Source organism: Oryzias latipes, chromosome 24 (assembly GCF_002234675.1).
Source record: "Oryzias latipes chromosome 24, ASM223467v1".
NCBI lineage: Eukaryota > Metazoa > Chordata > Actinopteri > Beloniformes > Adrianichthyidae > Oryzias > Oryzias latipes.
This window is the reverse complement of record NC_019882.2, coordinates 14,274,184-14,300,880: the sequence shown is the minus strand read 5'-3', so window position 1 is coordinate 14,300,880 and position 26,697 is coordinate 14,274,184. Positions and strand designations below refer to the sequence as shown.

The following is a 26,697-nucleotide window of genomic DNA, read 5'->3' as shown; positions in this document are numbered from 1 at the left end:
TTCAAAGCAAGTTAACCCCGAAAGACAATGTTAAAATTAAATATTTGCATTTTTTGTGGTGTCTGCCTCACGGTTAAAGCATTTCCTATGATAGTTTACATGTTTAATACAGCTGTTATTAAAAACAAATATGTAAATGGATAGTATGTTTACAGCAAAACTGCATGAACACCAATAAAACCTCAACATTTTATATTAACTATTATTTTGTGGATGAATCATAATCTAACAAAGCATAATTTGTAATGTTTTGTTGGCTTTTTGTCAATTTTAATTTGTTCAACTACAAAAAAATAAATTTGGTTATTTGTTTTGTTTACAGCCTTTACGTTGCATCAAATCAAGGTTTGAACTGTTAAAGACAGCCTAATAAGATTAGGTATAGGCCTAGCTAATAAATCTCAACTTGATTTGTCCGGAAAACAACAAACAACATTTGTCCGGAAAACTGGTTTACTGATTCTAATCTGCATAAGTCTGTAAAGTGTAGTTTATGTCAGGAAGTTGACTTGGCATCAATTTATTAATCCTTCCAGCAATTGTTATGTTCATAAAAATAAATTTAACCATGAAACACTATGTTTTCTTCAATTCCTTAAACAATCAATTTTTGATATAAAATCAATATTGCACTTCACAAACTGAAAGGCTCTCAGTGCTTTATATTAGAGAATCTTTGCATGTATTCATGTAACTAACATCTCCTATTTTATCATTATTATTTTAAATTATGCTAGTGTCTTTGTATTTTACACTGTATACTACATTGTTTCCTTGTTGTATATTTGCACTTTGTTCAATAAAGTTGTAATAATTGTAAAAAAAAAAAAAAAAAAAAAGGAAAAAGAATTAGAAGAAGAAGATATGTGAAATCTTACCTATACAAACCTGCAATCAAAGTAATATTAAAAACATACCTATAAAAAGTGAAGTGAAATATCTTGGTCTAATAATAACAAAAACAGTAATGATAGAGAAAGTGTAAATATTACTCCCAGACTAAAAACAATACAGAAAACATTAAATCAATGGATGGGACGTGGCTTGTCAATTTTTGGCTGCATTCTATTATCCAAAGCGGAAATTTTTTTAAGACTTGTGTATCCCTGCCACTCATAATATACATCCCCGGAAAACATCAAGTCGTCTAATTCTATTCTCTTTAAATTTATTTGGAAAAATAAGACCCACTATATACGAAAATCCCAATTGGTCTGAGATTATAAAAATGGCATCTTAAAAGCTTTAGACGTTGAATCACAAATTGTAGCGTTTAGAATGAAATGGTTAAAAGACTGTATTTCCCAGCCTCATTCTATGTGGTATCGTATCCAAAACAAAATCTTTGAGAAGGTCGGGGGACAGGAGTTTTTGTTGAAATGTGGTTATAATCAAAAATACCAATGAAACTATCAAACGTTTTTTTTTTTTTTTTTTTTTTTTTTTTTTTTTTTTTATAACTTGTCCTGTCCAGCAGCTAAGCAAACAGACGAGAGCTGAAAGCCTTTTGTATTGGACATATTTTACTTTACAACAGGGGTTATGATACACCAGATGGATATTTAAATAAACCCCTTTTGTAATTTCAGCTAAACTTTATTCATGTTAATTATATTTGTAAATATTTTTTGTTGGACCGGACGGAAAAGAAAAGGAGGAAAGAGGAGAGAGGGACAGATAATGGGGGGGGGGGGGGGGGGGGGGGGGTAGAGGGGTGGTTATAGTAGCGAGGGTAAGATTATGAAGCGTCAGAAAGCAACAAGTTGCTGGAGCTTTATAATCACAACTGACAGGTGAAGATGCATGAAAGATCTAAAATGGGCGGGGCCTGTCCACACTAACACACTTAAACGTTACAAACACACCTGTTGGCTCCAAAAGTGTTCACACACAAACAAGTCTATGTGGCCGTACTACCACTAACAATCACACGCACACTTCTGCATTCAGACTAACACATGTGAAACGTTTCATTCAGTCACGCAAACTGTTTGTGCAAAGGTGAGATAGCACCTGTGCACGAGTGAGTGTTTATGTTCTTCTGGGGTGGATAATGGATTGTAGAAAGAGGGAGAGAACCCCCCACCACCACCGCAGAAGCAGCGGCAGCCGGGACCCCCCAACACCCGCACAGTACAGCAGATAGAGAAAGACCGCCTGCCGGGCAACCACATCCGCCTCCCCGGGCAGGGCCAGCGGGACCGACAGAGCGGCCCCCAACGCCAGAGAGCAGGGGGGCGCAGGGGGTGGAGATTGCAAGCCCCAGCCCGACCCGTAGAGCAGCCTCCCCACCGCGCCCAGGTAGCCCAACGAGGGGCCCCGCCCCAGGGGATCACCCCAAGCCCCAGACAGGCGGCCCACCACCACCCAGGAGTCCCGAGCATCCCCCCGCCCCAGCCCCCTGCACGAGTCAGGGCCCCCCAGGGAAGAAACTATCAAACTTTTACAAGAAAGCCTTAGAATTTGGGAAGATGCTTTTCACCCATAACTTCTCCCCTCACCATACTGTTTTATGGAACAACAGATTTATAACTGTAAATAAGAAATCCTTGTTTATGTCTGAATGGTATGATAATGGTGTGTGTTTTGTCTATGACTTGGTGCATACTGATGGAATGCTGTTATCATACAATGAGGTTGTAACTAAATACAAAATTAAGGATTCTAGTAACTGTTATAACAGAGTCTGTAAAGCAATTCCCATACCTTTACTTAGTCTTATTCATAACATACTACAATACAATGCAATCAAACCACAATTTCCAGAGCTGAAAATTATTGATATTCCCCTAAAAGATAAAGAAATGCAACAATAAATTAGTAACTCTAACCTTTAAACACATATTTTTCTGCAACTTTAGTATAAACAATAGACGCTACATAGAAACCACCCTAATGGACAAATCTTTTTCTTTATGCACAAAGTACCCACTTCCACCTAAAATGAAAGACACGCATTTTTTACACAGATTTTTTACATAAAATTCAAATTTCAATCGGAACCATGCATATTCTGTTCATCTGAAACTGAAATGTAGGAACATCTCTTTTACAATTGCAACCAGATTAAAATATTTTGGACCGATATTCACAACTGGTTGTCACTCAAAGTTTTAAATATTCCCTTTTCTTCCTTACCTGATGTTCTTTTCTATATGGAAAATCTGGACCGGGGAATTTCTGAGGTCATCAATGTTGTTAATATTTTATGCAAACTTTTCATTCATTTATGTAAATGGAAAATACATACCCTTTGTTGAGTGTTTTTCTTAATTATTTTTCTGAATATTATAAGTGTCTTAAATGCATTCCAAACAAAAACAAGAAAACTACAGTAATTTATCAAAATATATCAAAAGTATTGTTATTTTGAATTGTTTTTTGCCTTGCTTTGGCTATTTTTTTAATTTTGTTTTGTCTATTCCATATGTGCATGTATAACGTTTGCTCACCCTAACTTGGATTGTATATGACCATTTATATTAAAATAAGAAATAAAAGACACACACGGCTTATTACTATTATTGTTATTTGGTCTTACATGTGTATTTGATATTAACAATTTTGTCTTTATAGTGCAACTAAATGTGAATTTCGGTAAAATGAAAAATGTGCAATAAAGTTTATTGAAAAAACAATCGAAGAAGAAGACGAGGCACTTCCGCCTAGAAACCGGAACTTACATCAGAGGAAAACGTAAACACAGAAACGAAAAGAAAATAAAGTTTAATGTGTTTTTATTTAAATTCAACGTTTACTTTTGCTAAGAATATCATTTAAACAAACGGTTAAACATTTACATTCTACGTGTGTGTATTTGCAGATCTGCGAGGGCTGATCTGGCTGCTGGTGGCTTCACACACAGCGACGCGAGCAATGGCACCCGGTGGTGACACATGTCCGTAAGCCGATAAACATTTACGTCAAGACCAAGCGAAGAAGCATTGACAAAAAATGTCTCGGCACAGAAATGTGCGGGGTTACAACTACCAAGAAGGTAGATAACATTGAACTGGAGTCAGTACCCGTTTGGACGACGCTGAAGTGCGTCGCGCTGCTAAAGTTGCGTTAGCATCAATTGGTAGCTAAGCGAGCAAAATTAAATCATGTCGTGTCACTTGGAGCTAAAGACAAACTAATCCTCAACATTCGGTTCCATTCACTTGTATTTACTTTTGATTGTATCTTGATATTAGTGACATATATATTTGTAATTTGCCACACAGATAAACGATAAAAAATGTGAAAATGTTGCTAGCTAGCTGTTGCTACCAATTATGTGTAATTTGTAAGTCGACACCACTCATTAATATTCTATTATGTACTGACATATATTTGATTTACTTGCTTTCTTCTATATACATGGCATAAAAACATGTTTAAATCTTGCTGAGGATACAAAGGAACAGCTCCCACAAAGGACAACAGCAGGGCTCGCTACACAACTGTGGTTCTGAATAAAATAATGAAGGAAGAGCACCAGTAAACACAGTTTTGCCTTTTTCTTCCAGACTTTGAGGATGATGATATATATGGACAGTCTGTTGAAGAGTATGACTGTATATCACCAGCTACAGGTCAGTGGATATATCGTGCTTCCTTAAATTTTGATAGTTTTAAGTAGTTAAATGTGTTGTTTTAACATAAAAAAACATTGAAGTTATTTCATTTCATCTGACTTTTTCTTAAAAAGAAAAAAAAAAAAAGGAACTCAGCAAGGATTAGGAAGCTGCTTTTGTCTATTAAAAGAAAAGTATTGCCCAGAAAGCGTGGCTTCCTCTTGTTTACTTTGGTATTTATATCAAAAAGTTTGGATCCCTAAGACATTTTTAAGTTGGCCATCACCTGTCCTAAAAGTAAAGAAAAATTACTAAAAGATTCCTTTTTTTTTTTTACCCAGCAAATCAGTTCCTGTACTCACGTCAACAGAGGCAAGTATCTAAAGAAGAACCTCTAGAGGAGGAAGGATATGAAGCTGAAGATGTTCTGTCACCAACCATCGATCCCAGTCTGGACCCCTTGGACCAAGGTAGTAAAGCAACTGAATAGTTAAAAAAAAAAAAAAAAAGTTATTTATGTTCAAATGTGCAAAAGAGTGTTTTTATTGCATTCAGTTTTCCTTTTTTTTCAATTCTGTCTTATTCAATCATGAGTTGTTTTGTCATGATCATCAATTTTCTTAAAACGTAATTTTGTTGTTGTGTTCTTTTAGCCAAGCTGTATTCCTGCCTTGACTATATGCGGACTGTGTTGGGTGAAGCAGTGCCAGAGTCGGTCCTCACCCAGGCAGCCATAAAACATGGATTTGACCCACAGAGAGCACTGGATGCTGTACTGTCGGAGGACACCAAACCAGCTCCAGTTCTCAAAAGTGCAGATGAAGAAATGTCCTCAGCAACCTGGTTGAGTGAGGAGAAGGCGCCACTTCCACAAAGAACCAAAAGGGAGAGTACGGCAGATAGAGGTACGTATAGTGTGGATAAAAAAAGTGATGCTTCCTTGCTGCTCCCAGTATTGAATTGTAAGAATTGGGGGTGAATTGAAGGGTCCCTTTTGTAAATAAAAATCCAACGTAGTATATTTGTTTTTCAAAAAGGCTTAAAATGTATTTGAAAAATGTTTTCAGTATTTTAACCAGGCAGCAAACATTAGCTCGCTCTTTGACGGTGTGGCATTATATGGAGATTCTTCAAGAGCGTGATTTGCATAGACCTGCATAATTGACACCAAAGGATCTGGCTGTACACATCAACACCCACCAAAAGTCCTCAACCGGAACCGGAAATCCCCCCGTATTGCTAGAAAAAAAAGTTTTTTTACCTGGCGATCCTAACAGTTGTGGTTTTTCTTATTTTAAGCTTTAAAAAAAAGTTTTTCTGCAAATCTTGTTACGTTTGGGTCGGCCGATGTCAGACAGCATCTTGTCTGCAGCCAGGTCCCTTTCCATTTACAAGCTTAGGGCTGCTGCATGAGTAAGCAGGTTCCAACGTTTGGTTCAAGTGAAGTTCCATTTTTGTTAAAAAGACAAAAAAATGTGACTTCTTTTAACTAAGAACTTATAAATCTTACAGTTGACTTTTAGGTTTTGATTATTTGTTCTCCCTGATTTTAAAGACAAATAAGATCATTTTGAAGTTTAGATTGCTGGTTGTGATGCTAATCAAACATGTCATTGATGAAGATCTTTTCCACTATTTTCCATTTTAAGTTTAGCTTTAAAGTCTCACTCTGATCCTCTTTGGATCTATTCTAAAAGTGTTCCCAAGTGGTCGGGATAGGCTCCGGCAGCCCGGTGACCCCGAAAGGGATAAAACGGAATGGAAGATGAATGTTTCCAGAGATCTTTTAATTATAATTATGCTGTTTTTAGCCAAAATGAAAATAAAAATAAAAAACCTGTTTCGTTTTCCAGGACATGGTTAATCAGAAATTCACCTCTGAGTTGTGAGTGGGACTGTTGTCTCACAGCAACCCCGCCCCCACTTCTCATCACCCATAACAGTGCTCTCTGGTTTTGCACTCTTCCACTAGCGCACAGACCCTCACACGTCCAGCCTAACATTATCAGTGCAACAAAAATGTTGAGGAATATTGGAGCTACCCAGCCATATAGTTTTGAGCCAGATGTCAGCTCAGATGAGGGAAACAAAGACGTCCGTGGATCTATTGGTCTGCAAGTGGATGCATCAGAATGGAGCGGAGCAGGAAGCTCCCAGTGTATTTTCTACGTCACAAATACAAGTGTTTTCAAACTGCATTATGTCGTCTGCTCCCGATTCACAACGATTTGAATAAAGTAATACTTAGAAATGCAATGTTGTGATTAATTTAGTTTAGACATGTCCTCCATCATGAGAAAACCATCACAAGAACATGTTAAAAACACCTATAATACCATTTTCATTGGAGTGGGTTTTTAATGTATAGGGAACAACTTTGTACTTATTTTCATTTTATTGGGTTGAGTAACAGTTACCGGTTCCCTGAAATGACTTAAATTGCTAAATAATTTGTTTGTGTTTTGGCTTTTAAAAGATCTCAAAAATCAAATTTTAACAAAATGCCTTTTTTCTCTTTTCTTTCTTGTGTGTTGTTTGACGTCTGCCCCCACCCTCCTCTTGCCCTTCCTCTTGGACAACTCTACTTGGCTTTTGTAAGGTAAGGAGCCTTTTTGTCTGCTTTTCACACAGACACTAATACACAGGCACACAAACAAGCATGTGTGCCAAACTTATGTGACCTCTTGGCTCAACATGAGACTGCACCTGTAGTTGGCAGCAATGAACAGCAGCCCGCCGCTCGTACCAGTCTGGCTCAGCTCATGTCTGAGCATGGGCACAAAAGCAAAACAGGAAGACAGGATACAGGGCAAAGAAATTGGGATATTTCCCCATTAAGCTCCCTCACCAGAGGATCAAATTCCACTTTGTCATCAGTGCCTTACCAGAATAGTCTCTCTCTTGGCACATTGGCATCTTTAAATATCTCTTCGGGAATAAACTCATCAGCTCCTTCCTGTCTTGCTGATTCCATCAGTAATCTTTCCCTAAAGAGCCTCCAGTTGGAGACTAAAACGTCCACTGTGGGGACTCCCCCTGGGTTCAGTTCTGTCTTCCAAAACAGTCAGTGTTCAGGTGCCGGTTCTATAGAAGCTCCGTCGTTGGCCGATTTAATCCAGGAGCATTCAAACCGCAGCCCAAGACCGAATGACTCTCTGTTTATGGCACATACTGGTGTACCTTCCAGAAAAGGAACTGCAGCACCAACACAACCACTGCTGCTGTCTGAGCTGGCATCTCAGCATCAAAACAGGAACATTGATTCCCTGGTTAAAAATACTGAGAGTCCAGCAAACACATCCTCATGTGGAACAAAGGTCACTCCCACTTGCCTGAGTGGGACTGTCTCATTGTCACAGTTGGCTTTCCAGCACCAAACTAGCAGTTCCTCAAGTTTTTGTCAACCCATCAGCACTGAATCTCAAGCAAATGCACAAAAACAACCACCTGGCCTCCCTCAGCTGCTTTCTCTGTCGAATTTGACATTTGAGCACAAAGAAGAAACCTCAACCACCTCAAATGGGTCACAATGCTCCCTTACCTCGCTCCTTTCACCAACAAAACCAGAGTGTGCCCATGCATTTGCTGCAGGCAATGAGAAGGGAGGCACTAAGTGCGAGATCGACCACAATCTACACCACCGTATCCTCAGGGCATCGACACCATTAAACAGCATTGATCTGAGTTCACTCATCAACCAGACGCACAGAACAAGCCCTCATCAGCTTGACGTTGACCTCCCCTCACCATCCTCTCCATCTCCTGGGGGCTCAGGCTTGGATTTCTCTGTTTCGGCAAAACCATCAGTATTTGCAATTACGTTGTCATTTCAGAGCCACACACAGCAAAGGAGACGGAGGATTATGTTGAACGGGAAAACAAAAAGGCAGAGGAGTGGAAATGGTTACCAAGTCTTCCTTTGCAAACCACAGAACAAATTTAAAAGCCCCCCACCTTTTCCTATCGTACCTTTTGGCTTTGACACCCCGTCGCCCGATGACATTGTCCGAGCTAAGCAGGCCAAAGCTTTCACACGATAGAGTCGAAGAAAAACGCTTCATCTGCTGTGGCAAAACTGCAACTGAAGTGTCAATCGAAATCATTTTGGTCTTTTTGTTTTACACACAAGCAAAAACTGGAACAAAAACAAGCAAAATCTGGCAGCTCTTATCGTAACAGTTAAGTAATTTTTGTACAGGCTTGCAGATTTTAAATACTTTTTAAAGAAATGCCCTTTGCCTCCTTTTTGCTTTAGCCTTTTAAAAATCATGTCTTATTTTTTGTATATATTGAAGTTTTATAAACTTTTGTGTGATCAAAAAGTAACAAAAAAAACAACAAAATACATTTTTCTTTAGGTTTAGCCTGTCTATTTTAGTCGGGGCAGCATAAACTCTGTAAAGAGACAAAGGAGGAAAGGGGGTAAGAAGCTTTGTTTGCAGGTGTGCAGCAGCACTGGAATATGGATCAGTTAACCATTGTACTGGTTTACTGCTGCTTGTGTTTGAGATCACGAAGTTGACTTTTTGGTTTGGAGAACACCTGGAGATTTTCCCATGAAAGAACTCATACGCTCGTACAATTACCCTACACGTAAAGGAAAGTGTGAATGCTTACAAACCCAACATAAAAGGCGATGTAATGTAGATTTTAATTCAAGCTGTCCTCACACAGTGCCTGGAAAAAATGGAAATAAAGTTTGGTTGAATATTATGTACTCGCGTCTTTCAGTTTGCTTTTTAGTGTTACTTTCTGGGCTTTTGGGGGCGGGAATACTAGCACAATTTCAGGTTTATTTAGGGTTTGCGATTTTTTAATGCTTTCTAAACCTATAAAGATGTAAAATCTGCTGCAGAGTGGAGTTGTTTCAAAGACTGAAAATCTAAGTTTCTTCAGGAATTTCTCATTGCTTTTAAAACACAAAGTCTCAAGGTGGAAACATGAACAAAAATGGTTTATTTACATTTGATCAGTATTAGTAAAGAGTTAATGGTTTGTTTGCTACAGGACAGCTGATGTAAACAGCTGATCTGAAATCTTCTTGCTCAGCTCCATTGTAGTCTTGAATATGAGAGTGCTTTTTGGTGAGGAGGTGTGGTTTTGGCTTATGTGTTACATGGAGCTCTTGCAGGTGCCGAAACCTGAGTGATCCCCCCCCCCCCCCCGTGCCAAACATTAGAGGGCTGAGTTGGGGGGGGGGGCAAATGATAAATAGAAAAGGGCAGCAATGACACGTGGAACAAGTTTTTTCACTTTGTTTGGAGAAAATAAGGTCTATCTGTCGTTTGTTTATGGTGTAAATATTTGCTCAAGTGATTTTTTCCCCCCCCTTTAATCTGTGAAAATCTAAAAATCGTTCTTATTAACTCTGTCCAGCTGCTGCTCTGTCCTTTTTTTTAAGGCGAGTCGGTGTGTGGGTTTGTGCAGGAAGCTGCACTCTTGGAGAAAATGTCACACCAAGCACACGTCGTGTCTGCACAGCAGCCGATCATCTTACTCGGTGTGTCTCTCTTGACACCACCTACGTAGGAAAAATCTGATTATATGTGTCTTGACTTTCACAGCTTTGACAAAGGCTGTGGCAGATCAAATCATTTTCTGACTTCAGAGCGTCTGTCTTTTCTGCAAGGCAAATATGTTGCACACACATTTTGGCTGTGGAGCTGTGCCAGCAGTGGAAAATACCATGTTGACTGACAAGTGGTCAAAAAAAAAAGTTTAGATGTTTAGACTTTACCAAAGCTAAAGAACTAATGTGGTCTGAAAAAAATGCTAACAGATTCTCTTTAAAACAGGACAGGTTTTTACAATTCAAGAATCATTCGATACTAAAAGAACTTTGAGGTCCTCTGAATCTTTTAGTCAAAAATCCTTTAATGTGAAAATGTCAAACTTAAGGTCAAATCAATCATTTGCATGAAAGCTGATAATAGATAGATGTCTTAAATTGGCACAAAAAAATCACAGATGCAGCACCTCAATTTGCTACTGTTTTTGACATTTCCATGTAATATCTGATTTTGTTCCATTCAAATTGTGTTATTTTTTTAAGAAAAAGGTTAATGTATTAAAACCTATTGATAACATCTAGTTTTTCATTTTTTTCTACATGATGTGCAGCTAAAAATGTTGTTGCGCTAACAATTTACAGAAACCTGTGGTAAGCATTTTTATTTTATTTTTTCTTCTTCAAACCTTTTTAGGTTTTAAGACTTTTATTTGGCTTAAAATCAAGATGTGCCCCCACACATACTGAAACTCCAAAAACCAAAACACACACAGACACACACATATATCTATTTGTCTTTTGCAGATTACTTCTTAAATCACTTTTTTTGCTTAAAGTTTTAAACTTTCTGCTTCTCCATAAATAGGTCTATTCCTTTTTTTTTCTAAATCATGGTCTAATATGAGCTTCTTGTCTTTGCATTTAATAATTATATTTTCAAAAACAAACTCCCACGTTTAGAATAGTGGGTGTGTTCTTTCCTTAATACTCAGATTAGATCATATAAAACCTGTAAAGACCAACAACATCATCATTTATGAGATTTTACTTCAACAAAACCTCAAATCTTTCATAAACCGCTGCAGATGTGAATAAGCAGTACACATTTGCATCTCTTACCATCTGTAAAAACTCCTACCATCTAAATTGGCATTGACATCTCAATAATATGGCATGTTTGTTCTTTAAGCTTTTTAGATCCTTTATTAAGTTCAGACAAACTGGGTTGGTAGATCACTCATAAATCCGTCTTTGTAAAACCTCACAAACGATGCCCTGCCTTCACCTTAGTCTCAGATGCCGTGACTCTTTGTCCTTTTGTGTGTGATCAGGTTAATCTTGTCCACCTCAAGAGGAAAGCAGCTCCAAATTATCACGCAGACAACACCTTAATTCAGAATTACTAAGGTAATAAACTATCTTATGTGACATCTCATTTAAATAACCCAGCCATAAAAAGGATTTTACTTCCTTGAGTATTGGAACAGTTCCAAAAAAATAAACATTTGAAACCTTCCTTATGGATAAAGCTTTAAGAAAGAGGCAAATATGAAAGTGATCTTTTTCTGTTTTCTCAGCATAAATCTGAGGGGTTTGATAATACATGGAGTTTTTCTGTGGGTCCGGGGTTTTAGTTCTGTTTTTTTTTTTTAGATCTCCAAAAGCACATTAGGTGTGAGTTTTTAGGTTGTTATGACTCAAAGTGAGTTGGTGTGTGGAGGGAAAGCTGAGACATGGCAGAGGGGCAGACGGGGTACTGTCCGCGCTTGACTCACGCCGGCAGGGACCTACTTCAAAGCTTCTCCATCAGCCACAAGTTTCCTTTACGCTGCTGTCGTTTTCATTCATATGTCCTCATTTCTTTCAGTATGAATGAAGCTGAAATCCCAGCTCTCGCATAAATAATTTTTTGAAACCTCCTAAACACATCTGATTGTATTTTAAACTTTTTAATGGCTGAATCCAGCCCACAACTTTCGACTCCTTAATCATTTAATATTTCTGTCTTTCTTTCATTTTTATTAGATATGTTGACAGAAGCTTGAGTCATGCAAGCCTCAACTTTAGTCCCCCTCTCTTCAAACCCACAAAAATCTACTCTTTTGCAGCCTTTAGCGGCCTCAAGTGGAAGGGAGTGTCACAACTTTTTAAAAATTCTTAAGTAGTTTGGAAACATTAATAAAATCAATTTACTTAGACTGCTGCAATATAATTTGTTATTTCTAAATGGCTTACTTATGATGTGAATGAAGCAGTTGAGTCGATTTTCCATCGTTTTTGGGGGGTTTTGAACAAGGACTTGCTGGGCTCTTGTAGAGTTCATTGCTGAGTCCTTGTGTGTGCATTTGCATGGGGGGGAGGGATGCTTGGTGTTTGCTTAACCTGGGCGGACTCTCTTTATGTCATGCTCATTTGAGCCTTGAAGGTGTACGGATGACTCACTCATTACAAGCCGTAGCAAGGGTCTTCTGTTGTGGAGAAATCCTGGATGGGAGCGTGCCAAATGTTTATTTGACAACCCAAACAGCGCCATGCGAATCCGGGTCTGAGCCTCAAAACCTGACAGAGCGCTTTCAAATGAAATTAGATCGTAGTTCCACTGTTTGCCAGAGTGTCAACTGTGTTTTGACAGAAGAGCAAGTCAGTTAGTGAAGAAGAGGGTTAGTTGTGCTGCAGGAGAATTCAAAGGCGATGTAAAAACAGGAAAAGTTTTTATTAATTGGCTGTTTGTAGTATGTCTTAGTTTAATTATCCATGTGCTCATTGGCTGGTTTTACAAGACTTTAAAATGTAATTTTAAAGTCCCATTAAAATGAAATTTGATCTATTTCCTCATTTTTCTATTAATCTGTTGTTCTATAAGTGATAAAAAGTCTTTCTTCTGAGCATTAAAATGCTTAAAATAGTATTAAAAAACAAACTAGACTGGTGAGCCGCCACATCATTTCTCAATAGCATTATGTGGGTTCACTACTTAAAGCACTAAAACCTCCAACTTTCATAACAAACCTTAAATATTCCGTTTCAGATTCAAATAAAACATCACAAACAAGCTATCAGAAAAAAAGTCTGTTTTTATTTTCTTTTTAAGTGAATTAAAAGAAGGAAGGAGCTGATTGGTGTCTTGCCTGACGCAGGTGCTAGAAACCTGTAAGGTCAACAAAAGCCCCTAGCTAAAGGAAGAACTGAAATTTATCTCTTGAGTACATTTTTCCGTCTCAGATTTCTTCTTTTTACAGCAGATGAAATGCTAGAAATGACACTATGCAGTCATTTCTGAATAATTTCAAGACGTTTTTGTTTAAAACTGGGCTTGATCTATGTTTGTAAGTTTGATGCACTTAAAAAAAAAAGAATTTGTGATAGCGTGATGTATATGAATTGCATGACTTTACATGAGAAAAAATGCCTCATCATAAAGTAATGATCTGTCTGACTTGGATTTCTGTGTCACTGGGTTCTAAGGGACTTTTTTCTTTTTTCAGAAGAGTCATTTAGAAAATACTTGGTTAGCGAAAGTTCATTAATATTCTGGTGAATCAGACTTTTTAGTCTCATTTTCTCTTAGGGTACTTTTTAAAATGAGGTATTAAATGATGCTTTTCACCTATAACCCAAAAGTCATGGAAAATAATATGAGATAAAGATACTTTATTAATCCCATCTTGGGAAATTCGGCTGTTGCAGCAACCGTGTACAGGCTCAACGACAAACAAACAAACAAACAAGCAATGAGTGACAATCAGGGAAGCAACAGTCAGATAACAGATTTTAGAAAACAAACATGAAATGAGTTTATCTACTCAACTCATCTTTATTTATATAGCACTTTCAGTCAACAGCAGCCGACACAAAGTGCTGAACACGAGAAAAGAAGAAAACAAACACTAAAACATCTTAAAACACAAGATTAAAAATAGAGAGATAAAACAATAAAAAACAGTACAGCAACACAGCAATAACAGAAGTCTCATGTTGTATTAAAAGCCAGAGCATAAAAATGGGTTTTCAAGCGTGTTTTAAAAATGGACAGTGATGGAGCTTCTCTATGGCAAAAGGTATAAAATTCAATGGCGTGAGGTAGGAATGATATCCTGTACCGGTTGGTGTGACATTGAAGCTGCCTTAGCCTCTTGGAAAAGGCGCTCCGCTGACCGTCAAGTACAGGATGGAAAAGATGCTCAGGATTATCCATGATGGATAATAGTCCTCCTTTCCATCACAGCTTCTCCCCCCCTGAACAGAGCGCTGGCCACAACAGACTGGTAGAAAATTTCAAGCTCCTTGATGCACATATTGAAGGACCTTGGTTTCCTCTGGAAAAAGAGTCTTCCAGCTCAGCCTGTTGTCAATGGTTACTCACCGGTACTTGTACTCCTCTACCTCTGCCACATCCCTGCCCAAGATGCCGAGAAGATGGTTGTTTCTTTGTGAAGTCAATCACCATCTCATTGGTCTTTTCCACATTGAGCAGCAGGTGATTTCTCCAGCCCACCTCACAAATTCATCCACAAGTTCCCTGTACTCCTCCTCCTGCCCACCATTTATGCAGCTGACAACCGCAGAGTCATCAGGGAACTTCTGGAGATGACATGACTCTGAATTGTACTGAAAGTCACTGGTGCACAATGTGAACTGGAAGGAGAGAGCACAGTGCCTTGTGGTACTCCCACACTTCTCATCACCACATCAGACATGACACGGCCCAACCGGACAAACTATGGCCTGTCCCACAAGTAATCAGTGATGCAGGAGACCAAGAACCCATCGACACCCATCAGTTGCAGCTTCTCACCCAGTAACCAGGGCTGAATGGTGTTGAACGCACTGGAGAAATCAAAGAATGTGACTCTCACAGTGTCTCCCCCGCCATCCAGGTGTGAGTGAGCACGCTGCAGCAGATAAATAACAGCATCCTCCACCCCCAGGTGTGGCCAGTTGGCAAACTGAAGTGGGTCTATAGATGGTTTCACCAGAGGTCTCAGGTGGGCCAACAAAATCCTCACCGGCACCTTTGCCGCATGAGGCGTGAGGGCAACAGGACAATAATCACTTGGGCCAGAGGGAGCAGTCTTCTTGGGGACAGGAACCAGACATGCGGTTCTCCAGGCAGCCGGCACTCTGATCAGACTGAGGCTCAGATTAAAGAGGCGCTGGAAAACTCCGGATAGCTGAGCGGCGCAGGACTTTAGTATCCTGGTGCTGATGCTGTCCGGGCCAGGAGTCTTTCGTTGGTCAATTCTTTCCAGCTGTCTCCTGATCTGGCAGGTCGTCCTAGTCAATGAGGGGGCTGGATAGGAGCAAGGTGGGGCAGGGCCTTTAGGTCACTTGTAATCCATGGCTTGTTATTGGGGTAACAGTAGACAGTCCTCGAGGGCATGATGGTGTCTTCACAGAATTGAATGTCTTCAGTGATAGTCAGTCATGCTGTTGATGTCCTCACAATGAGGCAGACAGAAAGCATCCCAGTCTGTGCACTCAAGGCAGTCCTGCAGGGTCTCCTCAGCCTCTCGAGTCCACTTCTTCACCTTCCTTTTGGACAGAGGCCTTCTCCTGACCATAGGAACATACTTAGGAGAGAGCAGAACATGGTTATGGTCTGACCTCCCAAGAGGGGAAAGGGCTGTGGTTCTGTACGCTCCCTGTGGATTAGCATACAGCAAATCAAGGTTTTTTTTTCATGGGTGGGGCAGTCCACTTTCTGTGTAAATTCAGAAAGAGTCCTGTCCAAATCAACGTGGTTAAAGTCCCCAGTGATTAATACAAATGCATTTGGTTGATGTTCCTGTAGCCGGGAAATGATGTTGCTGATGACGTCAGTAACGGCGTCTGCATCAGCTGATGGGGGAAGATAAACTCCCGGGGCAGAAAATAAGGCCACAGTCCGACCGCCAAGAGCTCAACGTTCGGGCTACAGAGGCGCGAACCAACAAGATAAAATGTTATTTTTCTAACTTTAACCAACTAATTTAGGTCAAGATGGCATGATTGTGGAATCTGTCCTTTTTAACACCAGTAAAAAAAAAAAAATTATTAAAAAAAACGTTTTTGAGCTCAGTCTTTTGCCTTCATTTGCATCAACAGTTTGATCAGATGTGAGGACACTGTAAAAAAATGCACAGTCACTTCCAGCCCAGCACTTGCTGAGGTAACACCTTCTCAGAAGATTCATTTGAGAAACACTGCATCATGCTGATCTATTTCTGTGGAGATGGGAGGCAACGGCCACTTCTGAAATTAACCCTTTCTGAGCCAGGATGCCAGATGCAAACAGACACGTACACTGACGCACAAAATGTGCACTAGGCTTGGTTGTGTAGCCCAGCCTAAATGAATCAGGAGCGGATCGATATGACTGGGATTGGTGGCCATTTAGGACTGCAATGACGAGGCGATGACCTCAACAAGTCTCTGCTGCAGAATATGGACTTCCTCAACCAAGATATGTGCAACAGATTGCATTCTGCATTTTCACTCGACTCGTGTATGCGTGTCACATCATTATTTGATTGCAGCTACTGAAATTCTTATCATTTTTATCAGCCTTTACAACCAGAGATGTTGACTTGCGAGAACGATGAGTAGGTGTTTGCTGTTACTCATTGCTGTTTGTAAAAGGGGTAAAAACAGTTTTCTGTTTTACAGTGGCATTATGAGAGAAAGAAACACATTACTTTGTTCATTAGAGATTCAAAGCCGCTCCATTGATCATACTTCATTAAAAAAAACTAGAAAGAGTGAATTTTTAAAAATTGGATCATGTAATTGGGTTTTCAGAACAAGAGGGAACATCAGGCTTTTCTAAACATCATAGATCAGACCAGTTTGTGATCATGATACTTTAAAATTATACTTTAGTTTGGAACTGTTGTCATTTTTCTCCTAGCCAAAGGCAGAGATGTGTCTCAGTACCATTTGGACTCTGAGGTGGTTCCTAAAGTGGCCCGGATGACTGTCTCTGGCAAGAAGCAGACCATGGGCTTTGAGGTCCCCAGGTATCTAAACTTACGTCCCCTCTTTAATTATGTACTTATGGTTACCGATAGAAAAACCTGAACTTTGCAAAATTGTAGCTCATATACTAATCTTCTTGATATGAAACATCTGACTGTATATGAGAGCTGGACTGAGTAACTGTAATGTCACGCGTAGAAAACAGCTTAGTTGCGGCTACAAGGAAATTAAGTCAATTCAGTCACCATTTTTCGCAATACGGACGCCGCCATTTTGGAGTCCGATGTTGTAAGTAAGCAGTGATTTGTCGGAATCGGTCTGACTCATCATTTCTTTGGTAACCACTCTTGCCAATCAGAAGTAAGCTTGTTGGAAATCCAAACCTCTACTACTTGAAAGCAGGCTCAGGAGAAACTGTCAATCAAACATTTTTGATGTAAGGCATCAACGTAAGGCATCTGATTGGTCAATTTATAACTTGAATAACTTGCACTAAAGAAAAAAGTATTCATAAAAAATTTTTGATTAGGAAGAACATTAAAAAAGTAGTAGAGCAAGGATGTTTATTTTGACAAATAGAATGACTAAGTAATAGCTGTAACCTTTTCAATAGAAGTCTATAGGATTTTGGCTTCTTAGAACCAGCAGGTACTTCCTATTTGGAAAGCCAGTGGGGAGGAATCGCTCAGTCCAGTTTTAATCTATAGTCAATGTATTAAATAAGTGCTTCGATGATAAATTTAAGGAGTTTTTTTTAATTGTCAGCTAATTTGAAATGCGCTCTGCAGCACAGGGGAGAACAGCATCTTCACTTCTTCAGTACATCGTGTTGGCAGCCCTGAAAACATCACCTCAACTACCTCCCCTGAAATTGCACCTAAACGTCCAGATACTCCTTCTAAGGCATCCAACGGAGACGAGCTCTCAGCTGTTCCTACACCAAGTCGCTCTTCCGGAAAGGCCCGACAGGCCGTCAACATCAAGGCAGAGCTGGAGAAGAGACAAGGGGGCAAAGCCCTTTTAAATCTGGTAGTTATAGGTATGATTTAGATGAAATATTGTGTAACTTTACTTAGAATTTCTAGTATAAAACTTCAGTTCTGTTTGAATTCCCTCACAACTCACTAGTTATATAGGGCTTTCGCCATTTTGCCAGGATGTCCGAATCTGTAATTCCAAGATCCAGTGCCCTAGAAACTTCCCATGCTTTCATGCTTACTGGATTAGCAAATATAGACCACAATAGATTAAAAATACAATCCAACAATTTACATTTGAAAACATTAGTTAGATGTACTTTTCATAAATCTATAAAAAAGTGGTATGTGTGGAAAACAGGCTGGTGGTAGTTCTGGAGGACCAGGAATTAGCAGACCTGATATAGGCTATGTCCAAATGTCCTTCTTGCTCTCTATTTAGTGTGGGACTATGTAGTGCCCTGAATTTTAAAAGCAATTCGGATAGCAGACTCACTACATTTTTTAAACTTCAAATTTGATGTCACCTATTTCTTAAAAGTAAAAGCCTAAAATGAACATTTTACAAAGACTATTTGTGAAATCCACTGTGTGATGATAATGAAAACGTGTATGATTTGCAAAAAAATGTAAATGCACTTTTTTCAAAATTATTTTTCATGAACATTTTTTCAAATGCAATAGATTGTGGTCCTTATTCGCTAATGTATTGAGCATCGATGCACACTGCTTTTTTGCAGAGACTTCTGGGAAATTTCTTGGGCATTCGAGTTTGGAATTGTAAATTCGGACAGCTCTACAAAATGGTGAAGGCGCTATATAGTGCACTATGTAGTGAGTAGTGAAGGAATTCAGACAATAGTCTTTCTGAGATTAGGTAGTAGTGAGGGAATTCAGACACAAAAACCTTCATCATAGTTTAAAGCACTTTGAGGATCATCTCAAGATCGACACTTGAGTGTTTGCTAACGGGTGAGCAACATCACCTAAAGACTCCTTTATGCCCTTCTTTGGTATGCATGTATTAAAGTAAATGAGTCAAGCTTCAGAGCAGCAAAGTTGCTCAATCATAATTTCTCATTTTCAGTTTTACCCAAAGGAGTGACTAGGTAGTTTCAAAAGTGCAGATGATTCTTGTTTCTCACCGTGTATGAAACCTCTTGCGTTTCCTCTGTCTCCCATCCCCCGTTAACCTCCATCCTTCTTCCCATTTCAGCCAATCTCCAAACACTTGTGAAATTCTAGCTGTTTGTTTCCCTAATCTGTGGTTTCCTTTCCCTCTATTATCATTTCTTTGTTTAACCCACATTTATCTACTTAGTATCCTCTAAAAACGGAGATGGGCAACTTTGCCTTTTTTAACTTTTGGCTTCAGACGGTTGTGTTCTCATTGTGCACAGGTCATGTAGATGCAGGTAAGAGCACACTGATGGGCCACCTGCTTTATCTGCTCGGCAACGTCAACAAGCGCACCATGCACAAGTATGAGCAGGAATCAAAAAAGGCGGGAAAAGCCTCCTTCGCTTACGCCTGGGTCCTGGATGAAACTGGCGAGGAGAGAGACAGGTACAGGTGTCCTTCATGAGACACTAGCCAACATTTTTTTTTTGTGACATAACGGGTGTTGTCAAATATGTGACTGTTTTCCGTCTGTGTTGTTATTCCGAGAGTAAAACGGAAGCGAAATAGTGCAGAAACAGAAAGTGACTTGGGTGGGACTACAAACACATTCATAATCACTAACTGCAGAACCAGATGATATTTGTGAGCCACACCCACTGCAGGATTTCGCTATTTAGAAAAAATTCACTCGGAAGTTGAGATACCGTCTGTGGTGATGCTGCAGTATCAACACACCGTTTACCGTTTCCACATCTCCAGTAGTTCCTGGGATGCATTTGCATTCAGGTGATGGTTCCAAAACTTTGAAATGTCTGTTTTGCTCCAGAGGGGTGACCATGGACGTGGGCATGACAAAGTTTGAGACAAACACTAAGGTGGTGACTCTGATGGACGCACCAGGACACAGAGACTTCATCCCCAACATGATCACAGGAGCTGCACAGGTACATCTGTGGTGAATCTGGGATTTTTCAGGAGGAAAATCTTTTTTTCTTCAAAAATGATGCCATGTATAAAACTAAGGATTAAAAAAAAGTATAGAGATTGTATGATCTAAGTGTGTGCCTACAACGTCTAAACGTGTAGAATATCTTGGGAGAATGAGTCAAAAAGAAAATGTAGATCTGTGATAAACTCAATTGAGGTGGGAAACGAATATTAAGATTGTGGCAAAAAAAATTGAAAGACGTTTCTCTAACTTCCATAATTGAGTCAGTTATCTTTGAATGTGGCTTAACCATCGAAGCGAATCCTGATTGATTCTTTCTGACGTTACGTTGGTCCTGATTAAAATAGCTCCTTTGGGTCCTTTTACTGTGCGTACAGACATGCTGCCACACCCGCCAGCTCGATTTCTGTGGTTCTGGGTGTTTGTGTTACAAGGTGTTTTGCAGGCATGGGCGTCCTCGTCTGACTCTCTTTTAGGGAACTCGTGTAATTTCTCTTTTTACCATATGACTGTCCTCACGTTCAGCCCTCTCATGTAGTGACTAAGAGGTTTCTGTAGCAAACCCCCCAATAGTTACTTTTGTGTTCTTTGCTTCAAAGCACGTCTCTCCCCTGCAAAACCATACTGACTGTTTGCTCTCAATACAAAAATACATCCTAAAAACTGAAGTCTTAAAGGTTAGTTTACCAGGAATTGAACCAATGCATGTGGTAAGATTTTTGTTTTTTAAAAACTAGACAGATAAAGGAACATTTCAAAACCAGGCCAGTCCAAAAAGAATGCAGTGAAAACATTTGAACAGGGCAAATACACACATTTTGTTTAAACGAGGCCAAATGATCTTAATTGGATTTTATTTACAGAAATCCATCCATCCCTTTAATTTCTGCTTAGTCCTGCAAGGTCAGGACGTCGCTAGAGCTAGGGGCGTCATCAGTTCTCCCCTCTCCCTCTCTCCTGATCCCCCTGTACTGAGCATGCAACAAGGAGATGGTTGGGGGAAAAAATTGTGAAAAATGTTGGCCCACTGTGTATTTCATTTTTGAAACCTCTGTCATATTTCGGCTTCTCGTCGCCTTTCTCTCCAGGCGGACGTGGCCGTTCTGGTGGTTGATGCCAGCAGAGGAGAGTTTGAGGCAGGCTTCGAGGCCGGCGGTCAAACCAGAGAGCACGCTCTCCTGGTGCGATCTCTCGGCGTCACTCAGCTGGCTGTAGCCGTCAACAAGATGGACCAGGTCAGATCCGCTTCAATTTACCTTCCAAGATAAAAACCTTTCAGACACGGAAATATAGCCAAAGAAAAGTCTTACGTTCGAATTTTATTGTTGTAACATAACTACACCTCTTTTACTGCCGTTAGCTGAAGAACGTAAAATATAACTTTCCCTTTGATATGGGTCCATCACATGGTTTCACAGGCTTTATTTTCTATGTAATCCTCCATAAAAAACAATGTTGCAAACACCATCTCGAAGATAACAGCGTTTTTCTTGCCCAAGAAGAAAAATCTGAACTAATGTCTTTTAGAATTGTACAGTTAGATGCATGTTTTACCTCAGATGTTTGCAGCAGGAGAAACAGTAACTGTTTGTTTCCTCTGATCAGTGGCCTGTTGATGACACATTGACTCACTGAAATGGAAACTTTTATTATTGTCTGAACTTCCTCTTTGTGTTTCCAAATCAGGTAAACTGGCAACAAGAGCGTTTCCAAGAAATCATCTCAAAACTCGGCCATTTTCTAAAGCAGGCTGGATTCAAGGTTAGTGGATCAGGTCAAGTGACATTTATTTCCCTTAGTTTCTTCCAACCATTGTTGTTTCATCCAGACTGAAATCTGTTTGCCTTCCTTCAAGGAATCCGATGTTTTCTACATCCCAACCAGCGGCTTGTCAGGAGAAAACCTCACCGTCAGGAGTTCAGTGTTGGAGCTCACCCGTTGGTATTCTGGACCCAGCCTGCTGGAGCAGATCGGTAAAGAAAAAGAAAAAAACACTTCTTTGATGGAAAATAAAACAAAGCGTTGGAAAATGTTTGGTGCTGGTCAGTGACGCCATCATGTTAGTCACACACCATAATTACTCAAAATAGAAACCAGCTATTAACCTTGAAATCTTCCCTGGTGTGATGTTTTTTTTTTTTACTGTTTGCTTAGTGGACCATTTATCTAATAAGGACAACCTAAAAAGTTTTCATGGAAACATTTTTTCTAACGAAATCAGTGTTTCCTGACATCCACATGCAGGGACATCACATTTTGGGTTCTATTACCACAGTAGTTATTTCTGCTTAACTTTTGACCCTGTGACTACATGTGTAGAAGGTTAGCTCCAGTGTTCGCTTGGGTCTGAAGAGATTCAGAAGCAGTTACATTTTACTAGGATAAATGTACCACTCAGTGGTCTCATTGCCCGTCTTGAAGCTCCACATAAACAGTGTAACGTGGTTTCTTGATGAAACTCGGCAGAGCAGCTCATCACTTGCAAATGTACGGTTGTTTTGAATGTGAACAGAGTGTGTGGAGGGGGGCTGCTGCTGCTGGAGGGGGTCTGATTCTCTGCAGTTTTAAGGCATAAACTCATGTGCCTATTATATGCAGGAGATAATGTTAAGTTTGATTTTAATTTCATTTTATTTGAACTTATTTAGGTTCAATTTTTAAAAACTTTAACATGTAATTTATGTTCATTTTTATTTTTTTCTGTGCTCAGAATTATTTTTTTAATTGCTCCTGTGAGATAAGAAGACATTTGTTTGTAAAGGCAAAAGTGATTAAAAAAACACGTTTGCATAAGATGAAGACAAAAACACAACTTGAAAAACAGCTCATCGGTGCTACAATTAGAATAAAGAACAATATGAATCATCCTTCTGGAGTTTTTTTAAGTGTTTTTATGCCCACCAATATTTGTAACTATAGAGTCAAAGTTGGATTTTAATCTTCTGGATTAGTGAGTTAATTCCACAACATGGATCTGCTGTTACACCAGATGAAAATAACGAGCAGATTCCTCATTTTCCTCCAAAGGTAAACATGTATGAAATAGAAATTTAATTTATAATTTTTCATGCCACATTGCAGACATTGGTTAATAAAATTCAAGCTGTAAAATAGTGAAAGAGAGAATTGAGTTTGCTTTATTTAAAGTTTGATTCAAAAAACGGTGTATGAATGGATCTGCAGGAGTGTCTATGCCTGACGTTTGGACTTAAAAAAATGTCTAGCAAAAAAAACAACTGTTAATGACTTGATTCAGTTATGGTTCATATAGTTTTCTGCGCTGTGCTGTTTACTGATTGTGTTCATTGGCTTAGACACTGAATGGTCACTTCTGTTTATCACAGTAATATTTGCTAGACTTTCCTGTTTTTTGGCGTTAACTTCCTCTTCTGTTGTTCTGTTTTTTCCCCTTTTCAGATGCATTCAAACCCCCTCAGAGATCTGTAGATAAACCTTTCAGACTGTCTGTCTCCGATGTGTTCAAAGGTAAAGTCAGAGCAAAAACGCTTTTTGCTAAATACTTGCTCTTAAATAAATAAATCCATTAATATATGTATATTTGTTGTTTTAGATCAGGGTTCAGGCTTTTGTGTCACCGGAAAGATCGAAGCTGGTTATATTCAAACGGGAGACAGAATACTGGCAATACCTCCCAATGAAACCTGCACAGTGAAAGGTGAACCGTTTCCTGCAAAGCTAAAGTTTCGACTGATTTGTTTTTTTTCCCTAAAGATATCTCTCACGGGTTTGTTGGCTGTTTTGAAGTAAACATGACCGATTGTGCAATGTTTTTTTGTTTTTTTTTGGTAACTCAACGATGCATCATCATGTCACAAAGGTGACATGATGTGTTGGTGAGTAACGCTGCCATCCTGTGGCTTCTCTGCAGGAATCACTCTACATGATGAAGCTCTGGACTGGGCGGTAGCTGGAGACCACATCAGCCTTACACTCACTGGAATGGACATCATCAAGATGAAGTAAAAAAAAATGGTTCAAAATGAATGAAGTAAAAAAAAAAAAGGCAAAATGGCAGAAATGATTGTGTTGTTGATGTAGAAATGTCAGGCTAGGAAATCTTCCCCTTGGAAGACTGAACCCTTTGCTTTGACTCCTCCCTGCAGTGTTGGCTGCGTTTTCTGTGACCCCAAGGAGCCCATTCGAGTCTGCACTCGATTCAAAGCCAGAATCCTCCTTTTCAATATCGAGGTTCCCATCACAAAAGGCTTTCCAGTAAGATTGTAAAAAATCAAAATGCAAAAAACTGCAAATTTAACTGAATGAAACAGTTTAGTGGAATAAACATCAAATGTACGTTTTTTTTTAACATAAAAGGTTAATGTTTTCTTACATTTAGCTGAAATTTTAATTTCTGAATGAAAAAAATTGTTTAAATTAATGTTGAAATGTGTTAACTTTTTTTTTTATTTGGGCTTTAGGTACTGTTGCACTACCAGACAGTCAGCGAGCAAGCCACCATTAGAAAACTAATAAGTGTCCTACATAAGACCAGCAGCGAAGTCCTCAATAAGAAACCAAAGTGAGTTGATGGGAATGAAACTTTTACAGCGTTTTGCAGTGTCACTTGAACGCATCGGGGTGTTCCGTTCTCCTGCTGTGCCGTTGTTGTTTGTCCTCCACTGAAACCTGGCTGCTGTGCTGCACGTCAATGCGTGGGAAGATGGAGATGTGCGTTAACCCGATGCAAACTGATGCAGCTTGTGCGTCAAATGTACATCACAAAGACCTGAGGGATTTTTTATATGAACAACTTTTATGATTTGAAAAGTAAAATAAATAGTTTAATGTTAAATGCTTAAAACATGTTGATTATTTGCACACAAGGGGTGTTAAAATGCTTTTTTCTAGTTTATTGATACTTTATTTTTTGCAGTTTCTTTCAAGAGATTTTTATTTACTTTTTATATGTCTTATTTTTAAGGTGTTTGACGAAGGGTATGAATGCCATTGTGGAGATCCAGACCCAGAGGCCGGTGCCGTTAGAGCTGTACAAGGACTACAAAGAACTGGGGCGCTTCATGCTGCGATATGTGGGCTCCACCATTGCTGCAGGAGTTGTTACAGAGGTGATTATAAAGGGTTATAATTCTGTAATTTTGGGTTGTCTTCTTTGATACATGTGCTTTTCTCTGCTGTAGATCAAGGAATGAAGAGTTTCCACCAGCACAGGGGTCAGCCGGGGTCAAAGAGTCTGACTTTTCCCTGGGTTCTGGCTGGAGCCAGAGCCTTGGAAACAACAGGAGCCGCTCGCAGACTATAGAGTGCCATTTTTATCCCTCTGTTCATCCATCCAGTGCAGATCTGCATCCGTTGTTGGCTTTAACCAACAAAAGCTGCACACACATACAACTGTAGAGTAGAATGCAAACAGAAAATTCAAAAAAAAAAGGAGGGAGAGGAGAAACAAATGAAATGCTTCTGCAAGGGAGATTTTTAGTAAAGCAGTAAAATGCACAATGAAAGGGCTAATCTTGTTTTCCTACATGATTAAGAGGTTTGAATATTTTTTATTTTGAATCAAGATGTGCCAAGAGAGTGACAGTAGTTGTTTTTGGTTTGAATTTTTGTTGTTGTTTACAAATCACATTTAATTTGGGAATCAAGAACAGTATAAAAAGGCTTAAGAGCATAATAATGCTGCACATCAATAAACAGCATCTGCAGACGTTTTGACCTTTTTAAAATGCAAAAGTACATGATTGTAATTCAGAAGAACAAAATTATTAACATGGTAAAAATACTTTATCTGGTTTCATTGTGAGATTGTTTGCCTTTCCACAAGGCACAGTCATCCAGACCACGAAGAAGAGATGAATGACGCCAAGTCTAACACTTTACCTGGGAAAATAAAGTGATTACATACTTGCAACACTTCATGGGGACTTGTTTTTCTTTTTTTTGTTTGTTCGTTTGTTTCATGTGGGTTTCACAATGATTTCTAGTTTAAAAAAACGTCACAAAGAGAAGGTTTTGTTTCTCCTACGACCCTTGAACTAAAGAAAGCTAATCAGTAATGCATTAGTATGGCAGGAAAGTCATCTTTTATTATTAAAAGAAGATTTATCATTTAATAGATTTACTAAGAAAACACCAGGAACCCATTAGCCGAGAGGGTAACCATGACTCAGCAATCAAGCTGCTTTCAAGCTTCCATTTAAAAGCCGCCCGTGGCTTCAGACAGCAGCTCTTCCCAACTTTAAAGCACAGAAAAAAAAGGTAAATCCCTTCAGGTGACCTGTAACGTCAAACTGAAATCTCAAATATAGCATGACAGTTGTGAGGTTGCAAAAGCATTTCATAATGCTGCAGGTTTGTTGGCTCAGTTTGCTGACGAAGTTTCTCTGTAAGCTGATCAGTAACTAACATTGCTTTGCTCTCACGGTTATGGTCTGACTCAGTCCATACCTTTTTTAAAGCTGCCCACAGAAATTGAATTTCAAGTTTATATATATATATATATATATATATATATATATATATATATATATATATATATATATGGATACAACTGTCACTTTACTTTGCTTCTCTAACCACCAAAGGTTGAGAAATGAGAAGAACGTTAGCAAATTTGCTTCTTTTCCTCCATTTTTGGTTATTGTTTGT

The 26,697-nt window shown here is 39.1% G+C and overlaps 1 protein-coding gene across 4 annotated transcripts; it reads left to right on the top strand.

The window, feature by feature from the left end:
- The first annotated feature begins 3,632 nt into the window (after positions 1–3,632).
- hbs1l (HBS1 like translational GTPase) lies at positions 3,633–25,967 on the top strand. 4 transcript variants are annotated; one of them, XM_023952838.1, is made up of 19 exons: positions 3,649–3,696; positions 3,824–3,997; positions 4,512–4,577; positions 4,901–5,029; positions 5,213–5,464; positions 16,955–17,063; positions 17,811–18,061; positions 19,400–19,565; positions 19,948–20,065; positions 21,159–21,305; positions 21,757–21,831; positions 21,926–22,043; positions 23,488–23,556; positions 23,642–23,746; positions 23,960–24,050; positions 24,195–24,303; positions 24,510–24,610; positions 25,013–25,157; positions 25,230–25,967. In XM_023952838.1, the coding sequence occupies exons 2-19, from the start codon at positions 3,955–3,957 to the stop codon at positions 25,239–25,241; spliced, it is 2,106 nt and encodes a 701-aa protein (XP_023808606.1). In that variant the 5' UTR covers positions 3,649–3,696; positions 3,824–3,954; the 3' UTR covers positions 25,242–25,967. The 4 variants fall into 4 exon arrangements, with proteins under 4 accessions (XP_023808608.1, XP_023808606.1, XP_023808607.1 ...); XM_023952837.1 differs by lacking the exon at positions 3,649–3,696 and having other exon boundaries at positions 3,716–3,997; XM_023952840.1 differs by lacking the exons at positions 16,955–17,063; positions 17,811–18,061; positions 19,400–19,565; ... (9 more) ...; positions 25,013–25,157; positions 25,230–25,967 and adding an exon at positions 7,164–9,276 and having other exon boundaries at positions 3,633–3,696.
- Positions 25,968–26,697: the final 730 nt, after the last annotated feature.

What these genes read in the sequence shown, in the direction of transcription:
- hbs1l (XM_023952838.1), top strand. Translation starts at nt 3,955, where the DNA reads ATGTCTCGGCACAGAAATGTGCGGGGTTACAACTACCAAGAAG. An exon ending in TCTGGACCCCTTGGACCAAG is followed by an intron (nt 5,030 to 5,212) that starts GTAGTAAAGCAA and finishes GTGTTCTTTTAG; the next exon opens with CCAAGCTGTATTCCTGCCTT. An exon ending in CAGCCTGCTGGAGCAGATCG is followed by an intron (nt 22,044 to 23,487) that starts GTAAAGAAAAAG and finishes TCCCCTTTTCAG; the next exon opens with ATGCATTCAAACCCCCTCAG.